Source organism: Lissotriton helveticus, chromosome 3_1 (assembly GCF_964261635.1).
Source record: "Lissotriton helveticus chromosome 3_1, aLisHel1.1, whole genome shotgun sequence".
Taxonomy (NCBI): domain Eukaryota; kingdom Metazoa; phylum Chordata; class Amphibia; order Caudata; family Salamandridae; genus Lissotriton; species Lissotriton helveticus.
Window position 1 is genome coordinate 748,312,542 of NC_136061.1, and position 26,405 is coordinate 748,338,946.

General features: G+C 46.6%; 1 protein-coding gene across 2 annotated transcripts in view; it reads left to right on the forward strand.

Moving 5' to 3' along the window:
- Positions 1–26,405, forward strand: part of GALNT18 (polypeptide N-acetylgalactosaminyltransferase 18) — a 1,871,693-nt gene that overhangs the window by 1,165,643 nt on the left and 679,645 nt on the right. For both annotated transcript variants that reach the window (XM_078680939.1, XM_078680940.1), the window contains exon 4: positions 9,220–9,403. In XM_078680939.1, the coding sequence (XP_078537065.1) occupies positions 9,220–9,403 (184 nt within the window). The remainder of the gene's footprint in view (positions 1–9,219; positions 9,404–26,405) is intronic.

The following is a 26,405-nucleotide window of genomic DNA, read 5'->3' on the forward strand; positions in this document are numbered from 1 at the left end:
GTGGCTGAGAAGTCTGTGAAACTTGTTCTTGTCTAGACGGACGTGGTCTTTCTTTAGTCTTACCAGTGGCTATATTATGTTTCAGAACTGCACACTCGTTTATGAAATGACCTGACTGTTTACAATAATTGCATGTCCCTTTAACGGGAGCTGCAGGATGACTGGCTTGATTCGTACCCCTCTTCTGACTGTCTTGAGGAACAGATTGTGCAACTAGTACTTTCATTTTCGTGTCTTTCATAAGTTTTCTTTCATGATCTTGCTCTTCTCTGATTCTATTCTGGTGATACTGAAGCATCTGTAACATTTGGGACGGGGTATTAGCTTGCCAGGTACTTTCGACTTTCAAAACTCGATTCTTAACTTGTGGACTTGAATTCTCGACTAATTTAGTAACAAAAAGATGAGGGTATGACTCGCTACTTGTCTTGAGGCCACTGTTTATAATAAAACATTTTTCAAATCTAGAATAAAAATCACTAGTGTCTTTGTCTTGTTTCTGTTTACAGGCTGAGATTGCATCCCAGTCTTCCTTTTTAGTGGCTAATAATCTGGGCAAAACTTGTATTAACAGTTCTGGTAATTCTTTACATTTCTCTCCAAGACCGGTACCTGGTACTCGTATCTTATCTTCAGCTTCTAGAACTGCCCAATCGATCTTTTTCTCTCCCACCTCCCATTCTTTTTCCTTGAGTTTCTCGTATACCCCTGCGGGCAATAGGACTTTTAGCATTTTAATAATATCTGGATACGTGTATTCTCCCATACGGAGCATATCTTTTAACTCTCGGTGGAACCCTGCTGGATCTTTGTCATGGCAGGGAATTAATTTCTTCATCTCTAAGAGTTCCATCTTTGTAATCGGAGTGTAAACAAACACTCGTTGCATTTCACCATCTGTTGTCCTGACTGGGTGTACTTCTCGTAACGGATTCTGTCTGTCTATGTAAAACGGTTTACTTTCTGGGGGTGAGACATGAACAAAATGCGGGTTCAGGAACGTTCTATATTTGTGACGCTGTTCTAGAATGAAACTAATTAAATCGGTACCTAAACCTTTCCATCTATACTGGAGTAACTCGTTCAGGACATCGTGTAACGGACCTGGATCAGAATGTTGACCCTCATACAGAGTAATGAGGTGCTGGATCATATACATACCCACCAGTCGTTGCTCGGCTGGGGGCAGTTTCAGAAACATTTGTGCCACTATTTCATCTGGAAAAGTGGTAGAATCAGTAATCCATCGGACTGCTGATCGGGCTAGTTCTTGTTCATGCATAGTACTTAACTCACTATAACCGATTCGTGATTTCAGAATATGATCGGTAGCTTGAAATACTTGTTCTAGAGAACCTTGTTCTGGTGCTGGATGAGGAACAGTTTTCTTGTAGTCTAGACGTGAATGTCGGTCTGGAAATCTAGATTTTCCTACATACGCTATTCTGGCGGGATTCTCGTCCTCTACCTCTTCAGTAGAAGAGTCCTTCTCTTTCTCGCTTACTTGTGCTGCTTTACGTTGTTCATGTAACTTTATTATTTCCTTACGAATTCTCTTGTACATACTCTCTATACTACTGATAGTTCTGTGTTTACCCTCGGCTATATTATCACTCCACCTTGTCAGGATTCTCATTTCGGCCGGATCTTTGGTCGGATAATCTTGTTCCCTTATTAAACAATTAATCAGAAACTTTAATAGCATGAGCTGGATCTCAGCTTTCCTTTGAGACATGGCTTCACCAATACTTTCTGGATCATTCCCTGTACGGATGAAACGATATATTCTGTCTAGATCTTCTTTCATATCTGGTAGGGTGTCCAAATACCCGGTCACCCGTCTTACACGGATGGAATATATAACTGTACTATCATCACCTGCAACTGGATCATAGCGGCATTCAGTAAGGGCTCGTCGGATATCTGCAACGGACTTATATTTGGGCGTACGCTGTAACGCACATTCATGTAACTCGACTAATGTTAAACGTTGGTGTGGTGGCGGGGTACCAGGAGGACCTCCTCCTGCGGCCCCTATACTGGTATCATCGACTGATACTCTTCGTGCTGGCAGAGTGGGAAATTGTAATGTGGGCTGGACCGGGGGTACCGTAACAGGTACTCCGGTGTCTGGAGGAGCAGGATTTACATTACTTACAGGAGCTGGGGGAACAGGATTTGTATATTCTGGAACCGTGTCGTCCAAGTAGGACGAGATGAAAATATCAGCTGCGGTCGGTTTGTGACGTAGCTTGGTCGGAACTAATGGTGGCGGAAAATTACTGGATGCCTCCGGGGTTGCTTTTGGCAAGCCCTCGGCAAGAAGAGGATACATACCCTTAATGAGGGCATGCCTCTGTCTGTCTGACTGTTCGGTTTTGACTCGTTCACCTATCTCGATTAATTCCCTTTCTTGGGCTCGTTCTAAGGATTCTCTACTTAATTCTGACTTTCTGATTTCTTTTTCGGTTCTTTTATGAGATTCTTTGCGCCATAACTCGATGGCATCTTTCTGTGACTGTCTGGCTTTCTTTTTCCATAATGCTTCTTCTACTCGCATGATGCACTCGGCATCCCATGTACCCGATACGGGCCATCTATACTTTTCTTCTAACTGTTTGGTATACTCTACCCATAAATCTAGATATAATATGGCACTTATGCCATGCTTCTGATACATAAAATGACCTGGACTGTCCCTAGGCGGGACAGGAACTGCTTCTTCTAACAGACCTTTTCTAGTTCTTAACTGACGTAGTCTGGAAAATAACGGCATGACTGAACTGTAATCTGGACACAATACAATACACAATAAACACGATAATTACACCGCTCTCATACCACGACATTAAAATACATGAAGAACATTTAAAATAACAGTTCGGACAGAATACTACCTGGAATACGGAAAACAGAATACATGAATCTTCTTGAGAACTGAACTGACTAGAACAGAGACTAGATGCACTGCTGAAACAGTACGAAACTTACCGGTCTCATAAAGAGACACGTCAGGACCCGCATCCACCCGAGTGGACACTTCGTTTTGGGATCTGTGTACCACCAAACCCCACGGACCAGAGACAATTAGATTGACCCTGTCTAGATACTCCCCAGCAACGGTACTCACCGGGCAGCAAGAACGGAAGGCCTCGGACTGGACTGGACTGCTTCGACGCCGGACGGACACACTTCGGACTTCTGTTACGGGTGGGCCTCCGGATACCTCGGACCTTGGACTCTCGGCTTGGGCTCTGGTCGGGACTCGCCGCGTTCCTCCACCGCCTCGTCTGGATGCTGGACCGCAACCTCCGTCTCCTCCGTGGGCCTGAGGGATACTTGAAGCAGAAATATCTGCACGTGGCCGGTATGGTTCCGTCACGGCTGCAGAGGGTCAGGGGGCATACGTGGCTTCACTGGCGCGTGGGGAAAGGGCAAGTCCCTGTTCGGGCGCCATTATGTGGTATATAAATAAATAATACCGGATCTAGGTTTTACTGGACATAGCAATAACAGATAGCTCAATAAATAAGAGTCAAGATTCGAGGTAGTAGGAGTTTGCAGGTTTAATACAGCATAAAGGACAGGAACAGGACAACCTGCATAGGAATAGGATGGCAGGGCCCGGCAGCTGCCGGGGCTGGATATGGGATGAGCGCGCTAACATTTAATAACAGTACACAAGCATATATACTAAAACAGTTGCATTATAAATGAATACAGTAGGCGGAGCAGTGGGTGTGGTCAATAGCAGTCGCGAAAGATAAGGGTGAAAGTGGGTGTAACAGGAGGCGTATACATAGACATGTGATGTAAACGTAACAGAATATGTCATAAATGGGGCGGAAACATGGAGGGGGCTACCTAAGGAGCCGGGACCTCTAACCTAATGGTGCGCGCAAACTAACAATGACGTGTTACTAGGAGAAGCTGGGGGCTATGACTTCTGCGCTAGGAGCAGAGACTGAAGTCTGGAGAGTCAGGGCGACATGTACCTAAACACTATCTAGTATCTGATGTTTAGAGAACATGTTGATATAAACTAAGAGTCAGGAGGGGAGAGGCTAACAGACTCTAAGACTGGTGCATGCATTATTCTACATGTAGTGCGTGATGAAGAATATTAAATGACCATTAATACAGTATTTCTCTTGCATGGAGACGTAAAGGCTAGACAATGACGGAAACTACTGATGCGATTCAGTAGCTTAGGAATGCAGAGAAGGAGGGCTGGACTGATAACTAGAATCATAACATACTCTTGGCAGACTAGCAGGCAGAGCCAGGCCGAGCCGGGCACTGTGAGGCAGGAAGTAAGTGAAGGGTCAAGGATACAGGTGGGGGCTGTATCGCTCCTCAGCGAGGATTCAGGAGACAGGAGCTGAATCTGGTGTCCAGGCCCTTTTGAGGCCTAGAAACGGGGACTTTACAATGAAATAACGTGCACACTGGGAAACGTGGCAACGTAACTTTACATAGGCCTAATACTCGTAGCTTTCACGAGAACTGGAAACTGGCATACTAGGGATGGACACAACTGTAATTGCGTCTTTAATCGAACATGGGGGATACATATGCATATTAATCATGCACATATAACATAAGATGGGGAACACGTAGGGACACAGAACATGGCAAAATTTACTTTTCCACAGTGTAACTATCGACCTATCTCCCTAATAGACAACACCCTTAACATTTTAGGTAGAGTTCTTTATAACAAAATTTTAGATTGGGCCGAGGAAACTAACATCTTGGACCCTTGTCAGCTGGGTTTCAGGAGTAAGGTGGGAACAAGGGAGCAATGCCTTAACTTGAATTTAATTATTAGTAAATATGCTATTGCTAAGAAATCCCCGGTCTATATGGCCTTCATGGACTTGTCCACAGCTTTTGACCTAGTCAATAGGTCTAAGCTGTGGGCAACCCTTGTATTCAAGGATCTGGATGAAACTCTGGTCAATTTCCTGGCTTATCTGCACAGAGATCTTAAGGCCCAAGTAAGAATGGGGGTGGGAGGAGAGGTCTCAGGGTTTATTGATATTGGCAGGGGGATCAGACAAGGTTGTGTCCTGGCCCCCCTGCTTTTTAGTCTATATATCAATTACCTGAAATTGGCCACCCAAGACGTCCCATAAATTCATTACGCCTCCTTGTCGAAGATTTTAATATTTTTATGAAAAATCTAGACTTACAAGTCAATTTAAAAAAATCTTTTTTAATGAGCAGTGGCCCAGGCAAACGGGCTATACGCCCGATTGCAATAGACGGCCATAAGGTGACGGCGGTAAAATCCTTTGTATATTTGGGTTTGGCTTTGCTGCGAACAGCTCCTGGAGTGAGCACTTAGCTCGCGCCAGGAGCAAGTTCTCAAAGGCCAATAACTCGATTTTAAGCATCCCTCGGCCTAAGACGATGGGTGCAGTATTAGCTGTCCAAAGGATTTTTAAACATCAATATACCCCGGTAGCGACCTATGGCGCTGAGATATGGGGGACGGCCAGCTGCTCTGGTATACAGCAGGAGGAGAATAGATTCTGCAGAAAAATACTGAATGTCCCTATTTCAACCTCCCATTACATATCTCATAAAGAGCTCAATATTAATTTTATTTCTGATTTTATCAGGGCTCGCCCAGCACTTATGTGGATTGCTGTATGGAAGAACGAAGCAGCCACCCTGACCCAGTCAATCATTAAGGATTGCTTAAGTTGTGCTAGGGGCCTAGATATCCCATGGTTGGGTGGAGTGTTGAGCAGTTTGCGCAGTATAAATATGGAAAGCATTTTTTGGGCCCCCTCACTTGCTGCTTTAGTCGCAAAAAAGGATATGCAGAATGCTCTGTACTCCTTATATAAGACCGAGCGTGAGGCAGTAGAGGTCAGCAAAACTACTGTGCGTAACTATATGGCCATCGAACATTATAGGCACCCACTCCACATCTATTTGTTACTACCGATGACTCGCTGGGAGACAAGTTTATTGTTCCGTTTAAGGGCTGGCACAATTCGTTTTGTACTCTCCTTCCCACTTGGTTATTGTTCTAATTTAAACTCAATCCCGTGCCCGTCTGATGGGAGGAGTGAGCAATCTGTAAAGCATTTTATATTCTCCTGCAAATTTTATATCAAATATTTTAAACAGTTTTTATGCTCGTATTTTAATAAGAGAAGACCAATTAGTTTAGAGGCAGCATTTGATTCGATGTTAACTTTAGATGATGAGGACCTTATTTTTCGCACTTGCACTTTCCTAAAAACGGCAGTACGGGCACGCAGATCCATGGTTGAAGACTGAGAGTAACGTAAATAGTTTTTGTACTGTGATGATCTTAAATTTTGCACTGTCACTTATGATCTGTATAATGAATGTATTTAGACTATTTGACCGGTTAAAATTTTAATATGTATGTCATGCATTTTTATATTGTGCTTTTATGGGTACTGTGGTACCCGAATAAAGATTGACTGACTGACTGACTGATTAAACGAATAACACAATCTACTACTGAATGTTGTGGCTATTCATCCAGGCACGGGGTGGAGGGGGTAGTGGAAGGGGTATTGAGCAGATACTCCCCACAATAAATAGTAATCTACTCCTTGTTAAACAGCACATCTCAGATTAATTTGATGAATATGCTTCACTGGAAAAATTAATGTAGAAGAAATAAAGCAAGTGAACTTTGTGTGTCAGCAATGATAAATCAACACCCTTGCATGCTGACTGTGAGCAAAAGGTCACAACTGTGGTAGATGAAAATATACTAGTTTGTAAGACAGAAAACCTCAGTAAATCAACTCTTTCCACCGTGAAGTTCCTCACAGTCTTGTATCTTTATCTTACTCATATTAAGTGGAATATTCACGTCAAATAAATCGACATACCTGCATAAAATGTTCCTGCATAATAGGTTTCCCAGCGTTCACGCTCTTACGTGAACGTGCACGGAAATTAATGAGGTGACACAGAAACTGGAAAGGGTGACTGCTAGATGTACTAAATACGTTTTAGGAATGTAAATAGATTCAGCAAGAATGAAGCATGCAAAAGCAGTTTGCAGTACTGCCTTATGGCACTTGGAGTACATCTCACTGCTGGTGGAGTCAGAGGTGATTTAAATTAATTGTTCAGAAAGAATCACATTCTAAAGAAGAAATGAGTCACTGTTAGTGTGCCCATTGCCACAAGAAGCATACTTTGTAAGGAACATCGCGGATTCAGTTTAGCAGAAGAATGAATTTGCTTGTTTAAATAAAAGAAACCCCAATAAAATGTGAAACCCACATTATATACCCATTTCTATTGAATTATACATTACCAGGTGACATGTCAATGTTGATTATGCATTGTGCATTTTCAAAATTAAGCTAGCTAATTATTTGATGGCTATATAATACAAGGGATTATGTAATCCCTATAAAAAAACCTGCCTCTAATATTTTTATGTGTGGCAACTAGTGACGCACCCGGTCGCTGACTGTAAAGACATGAGTGAGAACTCAACTGTAATAATTTATTGCAGTTGTGTTCTGACGTCACAATGCCAGAGCCAGCAACGGAGGGGAAAGGCAGATCAGGGCCGTGTTATACATGCGGGACATTTTTCTTCATTGTGTTGGGTGCACGCTTTAAAATGTGCTTCCGGCGCAATGAAGGAAAATGCAGCACCGTATTATGAGCGATATTGTGTATTGTACTAGAGTACTGTGATGGTTTCTTGGTAGTGACTAGTAAACATACCACTGGCCATGGTGCACTCTACTTCAACATAGGTGATGCAGTCATACTCACACACAGTACCCATTTGTTGATGAGCAGTGTGTACATAGGAAACGTATGACGCAAAGTTTATGAACTTTAGTGTTCATTCCAAGGTGGGGAAAAACAGTGATGCAACACTTTTTATTGTGCCATCGTTGTGAATCCATGGATGCCCCGTATTTACACTACGGTGCTCCATAGCGCAAGGATTGCTCAGATGCGTCAGGAATCCTAATGTATCTGGTGGCGCAGTGATGACACATTGCAGGAGTGTATCGGTAAATTGACGCAACTGCATCAATGTGTCATTACACTTGGGGCCAGTTCCATGTAAAAGACCCTGCATCACTCTTGATTGTGACAAGTCATAGGAGCGGTGCAGTGAAATCTCATAGATCTAACTGTGCCACTTCTGCGAGGCTTTTTTACGGGGGAACGCCCACCCTGCATACATTATACCTGACTCAGGTATAATGTAGAGCAGGGATTTACAGAGTGGTGCATCTGCCTAGATGCATCACTTACTTTAAATAGGGCACAGTGTGGCGCATTGTTTATGCTGCCGGAGCGTCACAAAAAAGTGACACAACAATGGTGCAAGCCCTCATAAATAAGGGCCTGGTTGCAAAATTTACTCACTGACCTTTACCATAAGACACCACATGATAGCACATTCCAGAAATGTTTCATTTTACATGATTGATCCATATTTTTATTCAGGTTATCTATGACTCAAGAAGAAATGTTTCATTTCACCTTATTGATTTATTTGCTTTTTATTCATGTTATCTAAGACTCAAAATTCGTTCTAAAATCAAGAAAAAACATTAAAAAAAGATTATTTCTTTATTTTTGCGCTTTTATGTTTTGTGTAGCGCCAATGTGCCAGTGGTCACAACACAGCGCACACGGGGGTGGAATTCAGGTAAACATGCTATCAAACGTTTAAATGTATGCTCGGTGCTTACGCTGCATAAAGTTACACGAGCAAATCATTTATAAATGTAGACCTTGTGGAAGAATGTCGTATGCATTCCCCTGCCTTATGCTGTGTGTACCTAAACAAACTGGATTGCAGCTCATGCTTATGTTTCTAAGTTTCTCGAACACGATGCCTCGTTCCTCGCCGAGGTGTCATTCTGTTTTGCCTACATTTTTTGATATAGTACATACTTCTCAACTGCAATTAATCAAAAGGTTTCTTTTAAGAAAGTATGTTTTTTCTCTTTGGGAAAAGGCAATTAAAAACCCCAAAACATTATTTGCAGCCACAGCAATCTTCCAAACCCTTGTTCTGAATAAAGAAGTAGTTGGGATAACACCATGTTTGTTTCTCAAACTTTGCACCTTCTCCATCTGAACCTATTTTACTGCACAAATATCAGTGATTTAAACAGTTACGAAGGACATGTTTCCTGTTTCTAACTCTTGCCCCTTTCATTTTTTTATTCACAGAAGAACTTAAAGAGAAGCTGAGTGAGTACGTGAATGAGGTGAATGAGCAGAGGCCTGGGTTCATCAAGGTGGTGCGGCACTCCAAGCAAGAGGGTCTGATCCGGTCACGGGTCAGTGGCTGGCGGGCTACCACTGCTCCGGTAGTCGCTCTCTTTGATGCCCACGTGGAGTTCAACGTTGGATGGTATGTTCTGCTGCCTTCATTCATTAAATCCCCTTTGTAAGAGACCTAATGTTAGAAACATAAGACTGGTATCTGAGCCGTGTATATTATAAACTGCCATGAAAGTTCAGTCACAGTCATTGTCACATGTCTTTGGAGAAAAGAAAGAGATTTAGACAGAGTGACCTACAGAAATTGATCAATTGAAAAAAATGGTGGGGAAAGGATATGTCTTTTGTACCACCACCCGTCTGTCCTAAGCTTTGACTAATGGAGGTAGTACATGTTTTACTCATCCCCACCTGGCCCTAGAGCATGGGTATTGCACGATAACCTTGACCTTGCCCAAGGTTAGAGAGGTGATGATTCTGAATACCTCATCACTTGTTTGTCAAAGGACAAGGGGTAAAAGAAATGCAGAAAAAACACATTAGAGCTGCCTTGCCTCTTTGAGGCCAGCAGTATTTTACCGGCCCATGAAGAAGGAGGGCAGATGCAAGATGCTATGCTCCTTGTACACTTTTGTGACAAGGATGCGCGAACAAGACAGAGCTGCATTACACAGACCACAGAAGAGAGGGGGAGATTGACACGATGTAGGAGAAGGGGCTATTTACTCTCAGTGGTGTAACAAAACTTGAAGGGCCCCCCCTGCAAAGTACATTGAGGGCCTACCCAGACTCAATCCGGAGCTCTCAGTTCGCAGTGCTTAATTTGTGCCGGTGCTTTCCGGTGCTTAGCACCGGCACATATTTATCAGGGTCTACAAAACAAAAGGTTTCTGCACTGTTTACAACATAAATTACCTCACTGACTCGATGCATCACATACCGATCCAGACCATCACTCGCAATTTATTTACTGCCTGCATAAATCAATCCAATATGCGGACCAGATTCTATTAATTTAGTTGTGACGGTCACGAGGCGCATTTTGAATGTATTGTCTTTAATTAGGCGGCAGCCGTTACTGGTGGGCGGGACACAGCAGGCGCGCAACACCCATTGGGCTCACCGGGCTTCAGCTTCCCCCGTCGCCTCCTCTGCCCGGGCTAAGATGACACGCACTGAAATCATTAACTAACGCTGTGCATCGGAGCCGAGAATGTGATTTTTATTATGCATTCTGAGAGGCCCAGCAGCCCGAGCAGAGAGCCAGCCTCTGAACAGTTTCCTCGAGTGAACACCCCCTGCCCTCACCTCTTGATTGCCTTTAGAGTGGCGCCGCCGAGGTGAAATCCTTGCCTGAAGGCAGGGATTTCACCTAAGCACTTGATGGGTTATAAGCATGGGGTGTGAAGTGCACAGCAGGGGGGGAAGGCATGGCCAGTGCAGGTGACGCTTTTCTTTTGTATGGGAATTTCTGCTGGTGTCATAGCCCAGGGTGTGCTGTCTGTGCCCTTGTATAGATGTGCATTCCATACAAGTGCACAGACAGCAAACCCTGGGCTAAGACACCAGCAGAAATTAATTTACAATGGAAAAGCGTCACCTGCACTGCCATCCCTTTCACCCTGCTGTCTGTGCACTTGGATGGAATTCACATCCACCGCACTGCTCACCAGATAAATGGTGAACAGGGCCATGGATCTTTCTATTTTCGCATCCAAGGGCAGCAGCGAAGAAGCAGAGGAGGCCCAGGCAAGGAGAATCCAGGAGACCTATCTACTCTGAGACCTTCGAGGGGCTGGATGCCAGGACGCAGTGCTGCTGATCACCCCGACTCCACAGTATAGTATCAGAGGAGCAGGCAGCAGGGGTTAATTTTAGGGTTCTGAGCGGGTATGGGTTTTGGGGTTCCAGAGGGCAATTTTAGGGTTTAGGGGGGGTATGGGTTTTGGGGTGCCAGGGGTCATTTTAGGGTTCAGCGTGGGTATGGGTTATGGGGTGCCGGGGGAATTTATGGTTCAGGGTGGGTATGGGTTTTTGGGTGCCAGAGGGTAATTTTAGGGTGTGGGGTGGGTATGGGTTTTGGGGTGCCAGGGGGGCGGATACTTTTAGGGTTCAGGGTGGGTGTGGGTTTTGGGATGTCAGGGGGCTATTTTTGAGTTCAGGGTGGGTATGGGTTATGGGGTGCCAGAGGGGAATTTATGGCTCTGCATGGGTATGGGTTTTGGGGTGCCTGGGGTAATTTTAAGGTTCAGGGTGGATATGGGTTTTGGGGGGCAAGGGGGGAATTTATGGTTCAGCATGGGTATGGTTTCTGGGGTGCCAGGGGTAATTTAAGGTTCAGGGTGGGTATGTGTTTTATAGTGCCAAGGGTAATTTTAGGGTTTAGGGCAGGTGTGGGTTTTGGGATGTCAGGGGGCTATTTTTGAGTTCAGGGTGGGTATGGGTTATGGGGTGCCAGAGGGGAATTTATGGCTCTGCATGGGTATGGGTTTTGGGGTGCCTGGGGTAATTTTAAGGTTCAGGGTGGATATGGGTTTTGGGGGGCAAGGGGGGAATTTATGGTTCAGCATGGGTATGGTTTCTGGGGTGCCAGGGGTAATTTAAGGTTCAGGGTGGTAATGGGTTTTGGCGTGCCAGGGGGTAATTTTAGGGTGTGGGGTGGGTATGGGTTTTGGGGTGCCGCGGGGGGGGGGGGATAATTTTAGGGATCAGGATGGGTATGGGTTTTGGGGTGCCAGGGGTAATTTTAGGGTTCAGGGTGGGTATGGGTTTTAGGGTGTGAGGGGGTTAATTTTAGGGTTCAGCGTGGGTATGTGTTTTGGTGTGCCAGGGGTAATTTTAAGATTCAGGGTGAGTATGGGTTTTGGGGGGCAAGGGTGTAACTTTAGGGATCACTGCGGTATGGGTTTTGGGGTGCCAGGGGCAATTTTAGGGTTCAGGGTGGGTATGGATTATGGGGTGCCGGGGGTATTTATGGTTCAGCATGGGTATGGGTTTTGGGGTGCCAGGGGGTAATTTTAGGGTGTGGGGTGGGTATGGGTTTTGGGGTGCCAGGGGGATACTTTTAGGGTTCAGGGTGGGTGTGGGTTTTGGGGTGCCATGGGATTAATTTTAGGGTTCAGCGTGGGTATGGGTTTTGGGGCTCCAGGGGGGTGATTTTAGGGTTCAGGGTGGTAATGGGTTTTGCGGTGTCAGGGGGCAATTTTAGGGTTCAGGTTGGGTATGGGTTATGGGGTGCAGGGGGGAATTTATGGTTCAGCATGGGAATGGGTTTTGGGGTGCCTGGGGTAATTTTAAGGTTCAGGGTGGATATGGGTTTTGGGGGGCAAGGGGGGAATTTATGGTTCAGCATGGGTATGGTTTCTGGGGTGCCAGGGGTAATTTAAGGTTCAGGGTGGGTATGTGTTTTATAGTGCCAAGGGTAATTTTAGGGTTTAGGGCAGGTGTGGGTTTTGGGATGTCAGGGGGCTATTTTTGAGTTCAGGGTGGGTATGGGTTATGGGGTGCCAGAGGGGAATTTATGGCTCTGCATGGGTATGGGTTTTGGGGTGCCTGGGGTAATTTTAAGGTTCAGGGTGGATATGGGTTTTGGGGGGCAAGGGGGGAATTTATGGTTCAGCATGGGTATGGTTTCTGGGGTGCCAGGGGTAATTTAAGGTTCAGGGTGGTAATGGGTTTTGGCGTGCCAGGGGGTAATTTTAGGGTGTGGGGTGGGTATGGGTTTTGGGGTGCCGCGGGGGGGGGGATAATTTTAGGGATCAGGATGGGTATGGGTTTTGGGGTGCCAGGGGTAATTTTAGGGTTCAGGGTGGGTATGGGTTTTAGGGTGTGAGGGGGTTAATTTTAGGGTTCAGCGTGGGTATGTGTTTTGGTGTGCCAGGGGTAATTTTAAGATTCAGGGTGAGTATGGGTTTTGGGGGGCAAGGGTGTAACTTTAGGGATCACTGCGGTATGGGTTTTGGGGTGCCAGGGGCAATTTTAGGGTTCAGGGTGGGTATGGATTATGGGGTGCCGGGGGTATTTATGGTTCAGCATGGGTATGGGTTTTGGGGTGCCAGGGGGTAATTTTAGGGTGTGGGGTGGGTATGGGTTTTGGGGTGCCAGGGGGATACTTTTAGTGTTCAGGGTGGGTGTGGGTTTTGGGGTGCCATGGGATTAATTTTAGGGTTCAGCGTGGGTATGGGTTTTGGGGCTCCAGGGGGGTGATTTTAGGGTTCAGGGTGGTAATGGGTTTTGCGGTGTCAGGGGGCAATTTTAGGGTTCAGGTTGGGTATGGGTTATGGGGTGCAGGGGGGAATTTATGGTTCAGCATGGGAATGGGTTTTGGGGTGCCAGGGGTAAATTTAGGGTTCAGGGCGGGTATGGGTTTTGGGGCTTCAGGGGGGTGATTTTAGGGTTCAGGGTGGTAATGGGTTTTGGGGTGCCAGGGGGTAATTTTAGGGTGTGGGGTGGGTATGGGTCTTGGGGTGCCGGGGGATAATTTTAGGGATCGGTATGGGTTTTGGGGTGCCAGGGGTAATTTTAGGGTTCAGGGCGGGTATGGGTTTTAGGGTGTGAGGGGGTTAATGTTAGGGTTCAGCGTGGGTATGTGTTTTGGTGTGTCAGGGGTAATTTTAAGATTCAGGGTGAGTATGGGTTTTGGAGGGGCAAGGGTGTAATTTTAGGGATCACTGCGGGTATGGGTTTTGGGGTGCCAGGGGTCCTTTTAGGGTTCAGGGTGGGTATGGGTTTTAAGGTGTGAGGGGGCATTACCCGATCCTGATTATCTGCCATTTTAGCTCCGCCCCATTGATTAACATTAGCCACGCCCCTTCTTTTGCCATGTTAGCCCCCCCCCCGAAATGAAGACCTAGTTGCGCCCCTGGGACACAGATAGGGCAGGGCCAGGGCTGTATTTGATTCTGCTGGGGTAGGGCTGTGGGGTGGCACCGTGCGTAGATTGTTTTAAAAATGCCCCGCCCCACTCTCCCGCACCTACGCACCCGGCCAGGAGTCATCAGCATTCGAGGTGGTAGACGTCGTAGTGCAGGCAGCAACAGCAGCCTCGACTAGGCAGCATATCAAATTTAAAAGCAGGCCAGTGTTCGTCCTCCCACCACCACCATAGCAGTAACTGTAAGTAAACTAACAGCCATAACATAATGTGCCATTACCGACGCTGCTTTTTTTGGGTGAGTCGTGGATGGCACGACGTGACGGTCACCGGCATTGGCGTGGTAGCTCTGGCTCCCGCTCTGCTCCAAATTAAATCTGGGGTGGGTTAAGGAAGTTAACGCGCCAGGAGGCCCTGCTGTGCACCGCCCCCCTCCCAGCCCTCCTCCTACCAGCCATCTGAGTGGTTCACACACTTCACAGTTCACTTCACACGCATGAAGTGAACTGTGAAGTGAACTACCGAGTGAACCACCAAGTGACGAGTCCGAGGCCTGCCCTGAGCACTTATGCCTCCGGGGCCAGGTCCGGGGCACCTGACCTCTACAGTGCCACTGACAGGACCGGGCCAGGAGGAGAAGGCTGAAAGGAGGGCAGGGGATGTTCAAGGCATTTAACTTTACTTTAACCCTGACCTTAGCAGCGCGGCTGCACGGCCCAGTCTCCAACAGTGCCATTAAGGGCACTGTACTAAAAAAGACAGACGATTAACTTTAAAAACAAGTAGCTTAGGAGGAAAAGTGAAAAGTTTTGCGTCGACATTTTATAGCAGCAACGTACAGATGGTCACAGTGATGTTAATTATTTTCTTTAGAAAACAGCTTCTATTACCACGAGTGAGATTCAGGGAATTGTAATAACGGACAGACAAGATTTGGGAGGCGGGAGAGTCGGGAAGTAAACCAGTGCTTAATTTGTGCTGGTGCACTTCACAGTTCACTTCACACACATGAAGTGACCTGTGAAGTGAACTACCGAGTGAACCACCAAGTGACGAGTCAGAGGCCTGCCCTGAGCACTTATGCCTCCGGCGCCGGGCACGGGGCACCTGACCTCTACAGTGCCACTGACAGGACCGGGACAGGGGGAGAAGGCTGAAAGGAGGGCAGGGGCCGTGCAGGGCCTTTAACTTTAATTTAACCCGGCTGCACGGCCTAGTCTCCAACAGTGCCATTAAGGGCATTGTACTGACTGAGTAACTGAATCAGGTGTTTGATGCTTGAAGGAGCTGGGTGTTTTTCCTGATTTTGTCTACTGTCCAACTTGTTGCTCCCCTGCTGAGTTGTATCAGTTCCATCTATGGTGTTTTCAGTAGGTATGCTGCCACTTTCAGAGTGGACATGTGGAAAATAGGAAAACTCCTCATCAAGACATGGCACATTTGCATGTGAACTCCCAGAGAGGCTGCTGTCTAGTCACTACTGCCTGTGCTCAACATACTGCTGCCGGGTGAGCAAAATAACATGCCATGCTCAGGAGGGTAATTGCTGATCTTGCTTTCTTGGTGCCTGACAGCACTTACAAATATGATTGTTGTTTCATGACTTGTATGGAGATGTAATATAATCTATGTTGCTAAAGCTTTTTAAGATATCATCAATATTGCTGTATGAAGTCCAATCCTATAAAATCCTCATAACTTGCCTTCCTGTTGATCCTGTACAGTCAAGACCTGCAAAGTGTCACTCATGTGCGAAACTACAGTATTGTTTAATCATGTTCCCCTGCATCACCGTACAAAGCCAAAATTGTCACAAACATATTTTCTGATGCATTTTCCAAGCAGCTTTTTTACTTCTGCATCTTCCATACTAAGTCAGTCTCAGGCCCGTCGTGACAAGTAGCCCCACATAACATTTCTTCCTTTTGGCTGAGACTCTCTCACTGGGAGACATTAGCTTGAGCACTGTTAAGTGAAAGTATTATATGGTACTACTCATACTAGAAATACTTGCGTTGTAATGCATGAAAATTAGCCTAGAGGGAGCGTGGTTACCTGCTTTGAACACAGTTCTGTAGAAAATTATGAAGTAGGAACATTTGTTAATTTAACTGAAATAACAGAGGAATAATTTTCTCCTAACTGTACCTATACAGGGTCGCACTGGGAAAGAATAAAGGCCTGGGTATCAAAATAAAAGTAGCCCCCCCCATTAGAGAATCAGAAGGCTAAATTAAAAAAATTGCCCATGTTTGTAAATTTGGGCTGTTTTCAACTTCTAAAGACACACTGTATAAGAGTTTTGCATGGTATGGAAGGCTTCATGGATTTGAGCTTAATCCAGGCAATGTTTGTCTTAATATATGGGAACTCAACAATAAAGACTGGTCCATGATTCTGAAAAGGGCCGGGCCCATAAGTTTTAGATCAATTTTAGACTTGCTGTCTGATGGTTATTTATAGTAGCATGAAAGTGTATGATTGACATTTCAAAATGTATGAATAACACTATGTGACGAGCAAAATCAATCAATGAAGACAAAAGAAACATATAATATTCAGATCGGGTATGACATCCTACTTTTAGCAGTGCCAGTTGAGGATGTGGGTGGGGCCAATAGAGTGGGTGGAGCCAGTGGAGGAAGTGGGTGGTGCATGCAAAAAGTATATGTGGCCTTCGACAAACATTTGAGCACCTGTACTTCATATTTTACAAATTAAGCCCTCAGGCCCGGACTGGCCATTGCGGGCACCGGGCAATCCCCCGGTGTGCCGCACAGTGGGGGCCGGTTTTGGGCCCCTGGGAGCCGTTTTTGTTACAGGGCCATTTTTGCAGCATAGCAAAATTGGCTGAAAACCGGCCCTGGCAAAGAGCTTAGCGGCACCTCCAACCCCCCCCCGAGTGGGGAGGGGGAGCCGGCCGAGCACTTTGCCAGGGCCGGTTTTGGTTCCCAGTACGGCCCTGCTCAGCCTGTGCACAGTGCCGGAGGGGGTCCCCTGAAGCTTGGGCCCCCGCACTGCGGATGCTACGGGGGCTAATGTTATGCCACTGCGTACTCCCCTATGCTTAGGTAAGCTTGGGGTAACCATACCTCTCATACATCACTTGGGCTCTGTGGGAAGTGGCTAGCTGTTACTAGCCCTATCACCTATTACTCACTGTGGTGGGCATAAAGGAAGAGAACCAGTGGGTTTTCTAATTCCTCTTACCCCTCTCTCCCTCTCAAACCTTGGCAATTCAAGGTGGGTCAATCCCTTACGTCACTGGTACAGCCAAATGTCTCTGTTCAAACAGAATATTCACCTTTCAATCTTTAGCAAGGTAGGGCATTTTTTCTAAACAAAGGGATGGGGCCAAAAAATTCCTTTTTTGCCACTCAGCATGAGCAGAGAGTTTTATTTTGCATTCTGGTTTGACAAAGCCAGTGTGTTTTTGTTACCTGCCTTGTCTTGGCCACGTCTGTGGGATGTGGAGGAGAGGGGGGCAAGGCCGTATCTTGGTCTACTTCCCTTGTGGTGTGATCTGCATAGGAACCACATTTGTCTGTTGCCGTAAGAGGCTTATAAGCTTCTGTTTGCAGAATTCAGCTAAATTATAGCTTGTTTACTGTCTTCTTTAGTTTAGTTTGTTTAACGTTACTGGAAAAATGGTGATTAAACATAGTGCTATGAAGGAGCTGAGCATTCTGTATTTGTGCATTTCATATATAAATGAACGATCATATGTAGAGTCTAATAATCTAAAAATAAAGAAATCAACTATTGACAAGACGATCCAGTGTTACAGTTTGCTAGAGTGATGTAATCCCTGTAAATTATGGAAAATAAAGTATGCATATCAGAAACATACTCTTACACACATATACACACACACACACACACACACACACACACACACACACAACTTACTCAGTGTTGCCAGTAGGTAGTAATTGTTAGGACCATGATTTCCAAGGAAAATCGTTTTGATTTCCCTATTTCTTTGGTACCGTTTGAATAGTCTTCATGAAGTTTAACAAAAAAGTGTGCTGGTAATTCTTGTTGTGCATGAACAGATTCGGGGTGATCCGTCAATTGGGGGTATACAAAAGGGGCGGGGTCAAAAAGAGGGGGTTTCCCTTGTTAATTCCCATAGGACTTTTAGTCATAGCTGCAGCCGAAGCACTGGATGGAATTACAATAATTTGGCAGAACGGAAGATTTGGTTACTCAGATCATGCTTTCAGTTATTAGCTGTGAATCCATGCAGTAGTTGTTGAGAAATGTCAGAAAATATAGTCAGTGATATCTGTGGCAATGACGACTTTGCAAAAACAATGAGCTTGTGCAAGAAAAAGCAGAGCTCTGATTGGCTGCCAACACTTCAACCAGGAAGTGTTGGCAGCCATCTTGGGAATCGGTTTCAGCTGAGTCCCCCCAAAAAGTTTTGAAAAGAAAAGGGGGCAGGGTAGGAATACCCTGACCCCATAAAGTTGGTCCTGGGGTCCCACAGGGACCCCCAACAGGCCAGAAAACATTAAAAAAAATACAATGAAATTGCAATATTTGCAAATTTGCTGTATAAATAACTATTTTAAAAAAAAACCTGGGTGGGCGAGGTCCCAAAGGCATGTGAGTGAAGTTGGAGAGGGGCATATGTGGACCCCAGCCTAGGGCATATTAAAGCCCCGGACAGTTCCACCTCTCTCGGGGCCTGGTTTTTATATATGCAGGAGCACCTCCACACCCCGGGGACCACCACCTCACCCGGGCAAATTTTGTTAAACCAATGTAGGGGGCCTGTGCGGCCCCCTCCCAGCCCCAGGGACCACCACCTCCCCAGGGCACTTAAGAATATGTATTTTGGTAGGCCAACTGGGCCTGCTTGTGCTCCGGGGACTGCCATCTCCAAATCAAACTAAAATAATCCGACGGGCCAGCTCCCTCCACTCCCTCAGGGATGACCACCTCTCCAGGGCAAAACATAACATCAATGAGGGGGGTCCGCACCTCCTTGGGGCTAAATTGTATGATGGTAGGGGGCAGGGGCCCCCCTCACCAAGCCATTTAGGGCCCTGTGGACTACCACCCCTAGAGCTGGCTCCTGCTAAAGCTGTTTGCAAACATAAATCTCCTTTCTGCAAGCCGGGTCTGTCAAACAGCTCCTGCTTGCAGACAGCAGAGTCCCTTGGTCCCAGGAAAAGAGGAGAAAGAGGCAGGAGAAAGGTGAGAAATGAGCATAAAGAGGTAGAATAAAGGTCAGACATATGCAGAAGAGAAGGAGGCAGAATAAAAGTCATCAATGAGCAGCAAGAGGGAAAATTAAGGTCAACAACCAGCAGAAAAAGGCAGAATGAAGGTTAGAAATGAGCAGAAGAGGCAGTATAAAGGGCAGTAACAAGCAGAAGGAGGCAAAATAGAGGTCAGAAAGAAGCAGCAAGAGACAATAAAGGTCAGCAATGAGCAGAAAGAGGCAAAATGAAGGTCAGAAGCGAGCAGAAACAGAAAGAGGCAAATAAAGGTCAGCAATGAGCAGGCAGGGGCAAAATATAGGCCTGCAACAAGCATAAAGAGGCAAAATAAATGTCAGAAATGAGCAAAAAGAGGCAGAATAAAGGTCAGAAACAAGCCGACAGAGGAGAATTAAAGGACAGACGAGCAGGAAGAGGTAGCATAATGGTTAGGAGGGAGGAGAAAGAGGCAGAATAAAGAAGAGAAACGAGCAGAAATAGGCAAAATAGAGGTCGCAAACCAGCAGGAGGAGGAAAAATAAAGGTGAGAAACGAGCAGAAAGAGGCAAAATAAAGATCTGCCACTAGCAGAAAGAGGCAAAATACAGGAGAGAAATGAGCAGAAAGAGGGTGAGAAACGAGCAACATGAGGCAGAATAAAGGTGAGAAACGAGCAGAAAGAGGCAAAATAGAGGTCTCAAACCAGCAGGTGGTGGCAAAATAAGGGTGAGAAATGAGCAGAAAGAGGCAAAATAAAGGTCTGCCACAAGCAGAAAGAGGCAAAATAAAGGTGAGGAATGAGCAGAAAGAGGGTGAGAAACGAGCAACAAGAGGCAAAATAGAGGTCAGAAATGAGCAGTTAGAGACAGAATAAAGGTCAGGAGCTAGCAGAAAGGGGCAACATAATGGGCAGAATGAGCCAAAAGAGGCAAAATAGAGGACAGCAAAGAGGAGAGAAGAGGCAAAAATTCTAGCAGAAAATTAGCACAGGAGGTACAAAACTGAAGGCAGCAGAGGGTAGCAGACTGCAGGCAGCCTGGACAGGAGGACCGCCACAGAGGGAACGGGAATGAGGACCTGCTCCCATGTGCCCCCCTCCTTTTTTACCAGGCACCAGACCCACTCATACACTCACCCTCCCACTCACAGACCCACTCAAACACTCACTCAGAGACTCACGCACCCACTGACAGACCACTCAGACACTGATACATTCACTCACAGCTCCAATCAAGCAATCATTTACCACTCCAGCACACAAAGAAACACTTAAGTACAAATCATCCAAGTGTTCTTTCTCTGTAGTTCCACCCTGTAAAGTTATCTGTTGAAGACGCTTGAGGAACAATCACATTGGCAATGTTACAGACACACAAGGTCGCTGGAGACATTTCCACACCATCCTTTACGCATCTCTAATGTAGGAGATGCACTATACATTTAGCCAGCGAGGTAGCACTTACTAATAAGCCAGTTGAAAGTACTCCAGTTGGGTAGAGCTGTAGATGTGTTGCACAAAAGGTAGCTTCTTCATGGAGAAATACATAGGGCAGGATTCATTCTGGCACGATGCTCATTTCACAGAAATTAAACCTCAACAGGTTACAGCAGGGAAATGAAATGTAAAAACCCTTATAAGTTCACTGAAAAAACCAAAGGTTACAGAGACATTATAGTTAGGAAATAGAATTTACAAAAACATAAGAAATTCATTGAAAAAAAAGGTTACAGGGATGTTATAGTTATGCTCATATTTTACTTATAAAAAACAGTAAAATTTAACTGTGGCCATGCAGCGCCCCTCCCTGAACCTTAATATACCCCTGTGACCTCATCCCAGAGGCCGAATGCCATAAAAAAAGAGGGGGCCACGCAGCTCCTCTGCCTGATCCTTAATAGACACCGGGGACTAGTCTAGCATAGTTTGTGGAGTTCTGCTACTCAACGCTCCACATGTAGTGCAGAGTTCACCAAAAACTCCACCAACCACCGGCGTAGCACAGTTTAACAGCGTGCTCACCCAATCTAAACCAAAGGCTCCTGAAATGGACCGTAACATGGTTCAAAGTGGGGAGGAGGCTAACGTGTGGCGAAAGGTGCTCCCATTGCGGAGCCTTTTACTATCATGGTCCTCTTGTTTGCTTTGCCATGGTGGAGGGGGCACAGTAGTCCAGTGGGAGACTGTAGGTGCAGGCTATCTGGACAAGCTCCGCCATGCGTGCCTGAATTGACCTGCCTCTCCCTGCACTCCTCTCTGCAGCCTTGGCAGCCGCGGCCGGCAGTGAGAGTACCTGCAGGGCGGTGATGTGGGGAGGGGGAGGGCAGGGTGGGGGGTAGTAATGTATGGATTACGTAGTTTTACAGGAAACTAAACATTTAAATAAATAAAACAAATTTCGTTGAGTGCACTGCATCCCCAATGCGATGCAGTGCGCACAACGAAATTTGTTTTATTTATTTAAATGTTTAGTTTCCTGTAAAACTACGTAATCCATACATTACTACCCCCCACCCTGCCCCTCCCCACGTCACCACCCTGCAGGTACTCCCACTGCCGGCCGCGGCTGAGCCTTGGTACAATGATCAAAAAAGAGGGACTAGTTAGGGCTAATATTTAACGGGGTCCAGTGCATATGCCCTAATAGCATACTGTTCAACAAAAGTGATGCACAGTTCCCCTAGGTAAAAAATATTAAATGGGACAGTAGACAATGAAAAAGTGAATGAAGACACACCGGAGGAGGATCCTTCTTTTCGGAATTCAAGGGCCTCACACACCCAGCAAGCTAGGTGTCATGCTTCATCATATGGCTCTTCCACTCGCTGAGTCAGCGGTGCAACACCCAGCGGGCACCCTTTGCAGGGGCTCTTTGTCGGGGATCTTTTATTCCTGCCGTATGGTGTAGTGGGGGTGAAGGCCCTAAGGGGTGAGAGAGTGTAGATGTGCTAGGGTGAAGTTAAAATAGGTTGGGTAGTCCACAATGTTTTTTTTAATATAGTGGTAACCCACCTAAATAAAAACAAAGTGAGAGTGGTTGCTTGAAGTGGCTCAATAGTCCACTACAGCAGTCACCTACTCTATTTAGTGGTCGACATGTTTCATGCTAATGAGTACGTGTTGATACTCTGCACTTCCTCAGGACCAATTAATTGAAACTATCTACACTACTAGAAGTCCACTGGTTAAATCTAGTCATGAAATGTGTCAAGTTCCTTCTTGTGGAAACCTGTAGAGGATGACATAAGAGAAAATGTGCACAGTGTCATCCCCGGGGGTTCCACTCATCATTGTCAACTGTCACAAGTTTAAAAGGAATGTTTGTGACATTCCACATTAGTTAAAAACCACATATTATGCAGGTTATGAAAGGAGAATAATGACGACTGGTGTCCACATGGAATACAAGTTGTGAACACAATAGATAACAAGCATTTGCAATGCAATAGGTCTCGCATTGATGTGAGTTTGAGCTATTGGCATTGTAAATGACAATGCCTTTTATCTATGTTTTGGTTTCTAAAACATGAATAAAAGGCATTGTCATTACAATGCTAATAGATGAGTCTCACAAATGCGAGACCTATGGCATTGCAAATGCTTGACTTTCTAGACAGCAGAGCATGTGCACGCTTATATTATATTAAATACTACAAGACTGTCAGCAAGCAGATAAAAAAAAAGTGAATCGACTCCAGGTGCAGACGGGATAAAATCCGCTACAGGGTTGTGCGAGCAAGGAACGGGAAGGCCTAATTCTGACTCCCCCTTTCAGGTTGAGCAATAGCCCTGGAGGAGGAGGGTGGGTGTGTGACGTGTGCAGCGTTCACTGGGAATTTACCACCTCTTCTCCCTAAGCATGCCGGTGGAAGAAGTCCAGGGGAAAGTGGGTCAGCAGGCGGGTGGGTGCGGTGGGCTGCCAGGACTACATTTCCCTGCATGCTCTCGACGCTCAGAAAGCGGCTTTAGGAGGGGCGGGCGATAATCCTTGAGCCGAGTTTGCAGAGGAGCCATTATGTGTACAGCCGCAGCGGCTTCGTGAACTCCACCCTCGGTAATGCACGGTGTCTTTTTTTTCTCGTTTTAAAATGAAGATTGCAAGCCATTCCTTCGGAGCGGCTTGCATAAACCCGCATTCATTTGGGGTTGAATGTAGTCGTCAATGAAATCCTCAAAATACGCGAGTACACTCACCGCAACAGAAAGGACGTGTCTCAAAGTAGATCGCTATTTATTTTAAATTACCAGCAATGAACGCAGGGGCTGGGGAGGAGACGGGGGTGGGGGGAGCGAGGGCTGCTTGCGCATGCGCTGTCCCTGGATATGCGGCTCATGCCCACATCCCGGCTTCAACAGGAAGTCAGGCAAGCTTTGTTGGGACGGGGGCGGGGATGGACAAAAACAGGAAGCAGGCGCTCCTGTGCCTGCCGGAGGATTTCCGTGTTAGCTAGCGGGGCTCCCGTGCTCGTGGTGAGCCCCGCGGCCCCCGCCTGTTACCCGGAATGACCCGCTGCCTGCCGAGGGACACGCAAGAAGAACCAGGTGAGTGGGGTGTGAGGGGGATGTGTGCGCGTGTGTGTGCACGTGTGTGTATGCGTGTGTATGTAGCACGATGACTGGTTGGTGGGGGGGTGGTGTGTAGGCGAGTGTCTGTCTGCCCGTTTTCGTGTGTGTATGCATTGTGCCTGCGTGGGTGTATGTGTGTGTGATTGAGAGTGAATGCCAGGCAGGGGATGTGCAGGGCGACGTGCGTGCCCTCGAGAAGTAATCTGAGACAGCGAGGCGCGTGGGCGCTCGCTGTCTCACATTCCCCCAGACACGCCACCAAGAGTTGTCTTCGCAGACAAAGCAGGCTTCGCCTGCTTTTTACGTCTGCTCGACCTAAAAATATGTTTGCCATGCATTGTGTGACTCACCCGTCTCTGTGATGGTGCGGGTCCTGTCACCAAAACCTCGGCTTGAGGACACCTTGATCTTGATGTCCTATGAGGAATAGTAGAGAAGAAAAGGGGGGCGGGGGGCCGGCCCCCTCTCGGGGGTGAATACGGGGATGGGCTATTCCCTGCCTAGTGTACGCGTAATGGCTGGAAATTGAATGGTTAACTGGCTAATGCTCATACCCAGGCGCCAGTATCAAGAGCAATCACTCTCGCACCCCTGACCATGTCGGTGCGGGGCTAAGGTCCTTGAAGTTATATAACAAGCGGCGCGGGTGACTCTCGTGGCTCCCCAGCGGGGTGGAACCTCGAAACCGGGTCCGGGTGGCCGCTGAAGCGGCCGCCCACTGCAACACTGGTTCAATACTCCACCACACCTGCGATGCAGTGCGCGCAACGAAATTCGTTTTATTTATTTAAATGTTTACTTACCTGTAAAACTCCGTAATCTATACATTACTACCCCCACCCTGCCCCTCCCCCTCCCCACGTCACCACCCTGCAGGTGCTCCCACTGCCGGCCGCGCTGAGCCTTGGTACACTCAGCCCGCAGCTGGCGGCCTGACAGTGGTGCTGCTCCCATCCGAGGGCTGTTAGGGCTGTGCTTTTCAGACCCCAGCTCCTTCCCTGTCTTTGGAGCAGGACTCAAAGAGCTGCCGCAGCGCCGGAGCAGGAGGCTGCGGTGGCAGGACACCAGCAGCAGCCTCCATCCTTCTCAAGAGGCATCGAGCCGCCGCCCTTCCCTGGGCCCACAGCCCTGGGCGATATCTGCAGTGAGCACAGCAAACCTTGCAAGAGGCCTGACAGTATACATCATATTAGGTGAATGTTTCCTCTTCTGTTTTTTGCTCGGAGCAATATTATTGAAATTGAAAAGATTGACATTCGGCTGATGTTAATATGTTCTGTTCTCTAATAGTTCTTTCTTGTTTAGAATAAGTGATGCGCAGTCGTGAAATAACATTGCAAAGGCTACCTGAAAACATCACAAAAATTCTAAAAATCAGGGTGCAATGAGGTAAACGTGATTATTGACATGAATTCAAGCTAGGTGGCACCTGAATGCCCGACTATTTCTGCTGCAATGTCACACTTTTGGCTGGTGCGAACGATAAATCAGCCGGGCGCGAGACAGTGCAGAATAGTCTATGTTGTAAAATAGTGTGGGTGTGTTTAGAAAAATATTCTGGATGGTGAGGGCATGGATAATTCGTTGGGCAATAACTACCGGGACTTTCTGATGATTTTGGAATCTTCTATTGGTACATTATCATGGAATGTATTGCCAATGCATTGGATTGATTGGACTGTGCTCTCTTTGGCCGTATGTTGGACTTTGAGGAAGTCATATTCACAAATTCTAGTTGGTCTCAGCCTGCTGTCTCATGGCTCTGCTTGATAGTATCCAGAATGTTTTTAGCTAGAGTTACATACCTACAAGATAAAATGCTCATTCCGGGCAGAGACGCGCCATTAGTGCTTGCCAACTTGAGCTGTCATTTCTTCATTGTTCTGTACATCTCGCCCACACTCAAATGCAGGCAAGTTTGTGCTAGGCGTGCGGGCTCTGTGCAGCTCTTGTGATCCATTGAGCAGTGACGCTTCATCACTCCGAGGGAGCTGTACGGAAATGCTCATACAAGGCAGACACGCACTTTTTGTGTGCGCGGGCTCAAAGTTACATTCCATCATTGTTCTGTGACCTCCTCGAAGGACAGTCTGCTGACAGACTGTACCAGGTAGCCCGGCTCTGCTATTGTGTGCCATCTCAAAGGAAGAAATATATCATATAAAGACTAATTATGGCATGAGGCGCATTGGCATGGGGTCTGTCTTGGGGTGGCTGAGCAATATTCTGCCTGCTTGTGGAACTCCACGAAATTTGGTGGAGTTTTACAGTAACTTCGTGGAATTCCTTGGAGTGAAACTCTGCAAACTGCTCCGAGGCCCCATCACCTGGAGCTGATTGCCATGATAAAGGAGAGGGGGGCTGCATGGCCCACCTCCCTAATTCTATTCTGCCCGAGCGACCCCATCCTCCTGGGGCCCAACCGGCCACCCACCAAGCAGCAATTTGGTGTCCACAGGGGGAATCCACAGGGCATCTGTGGCCC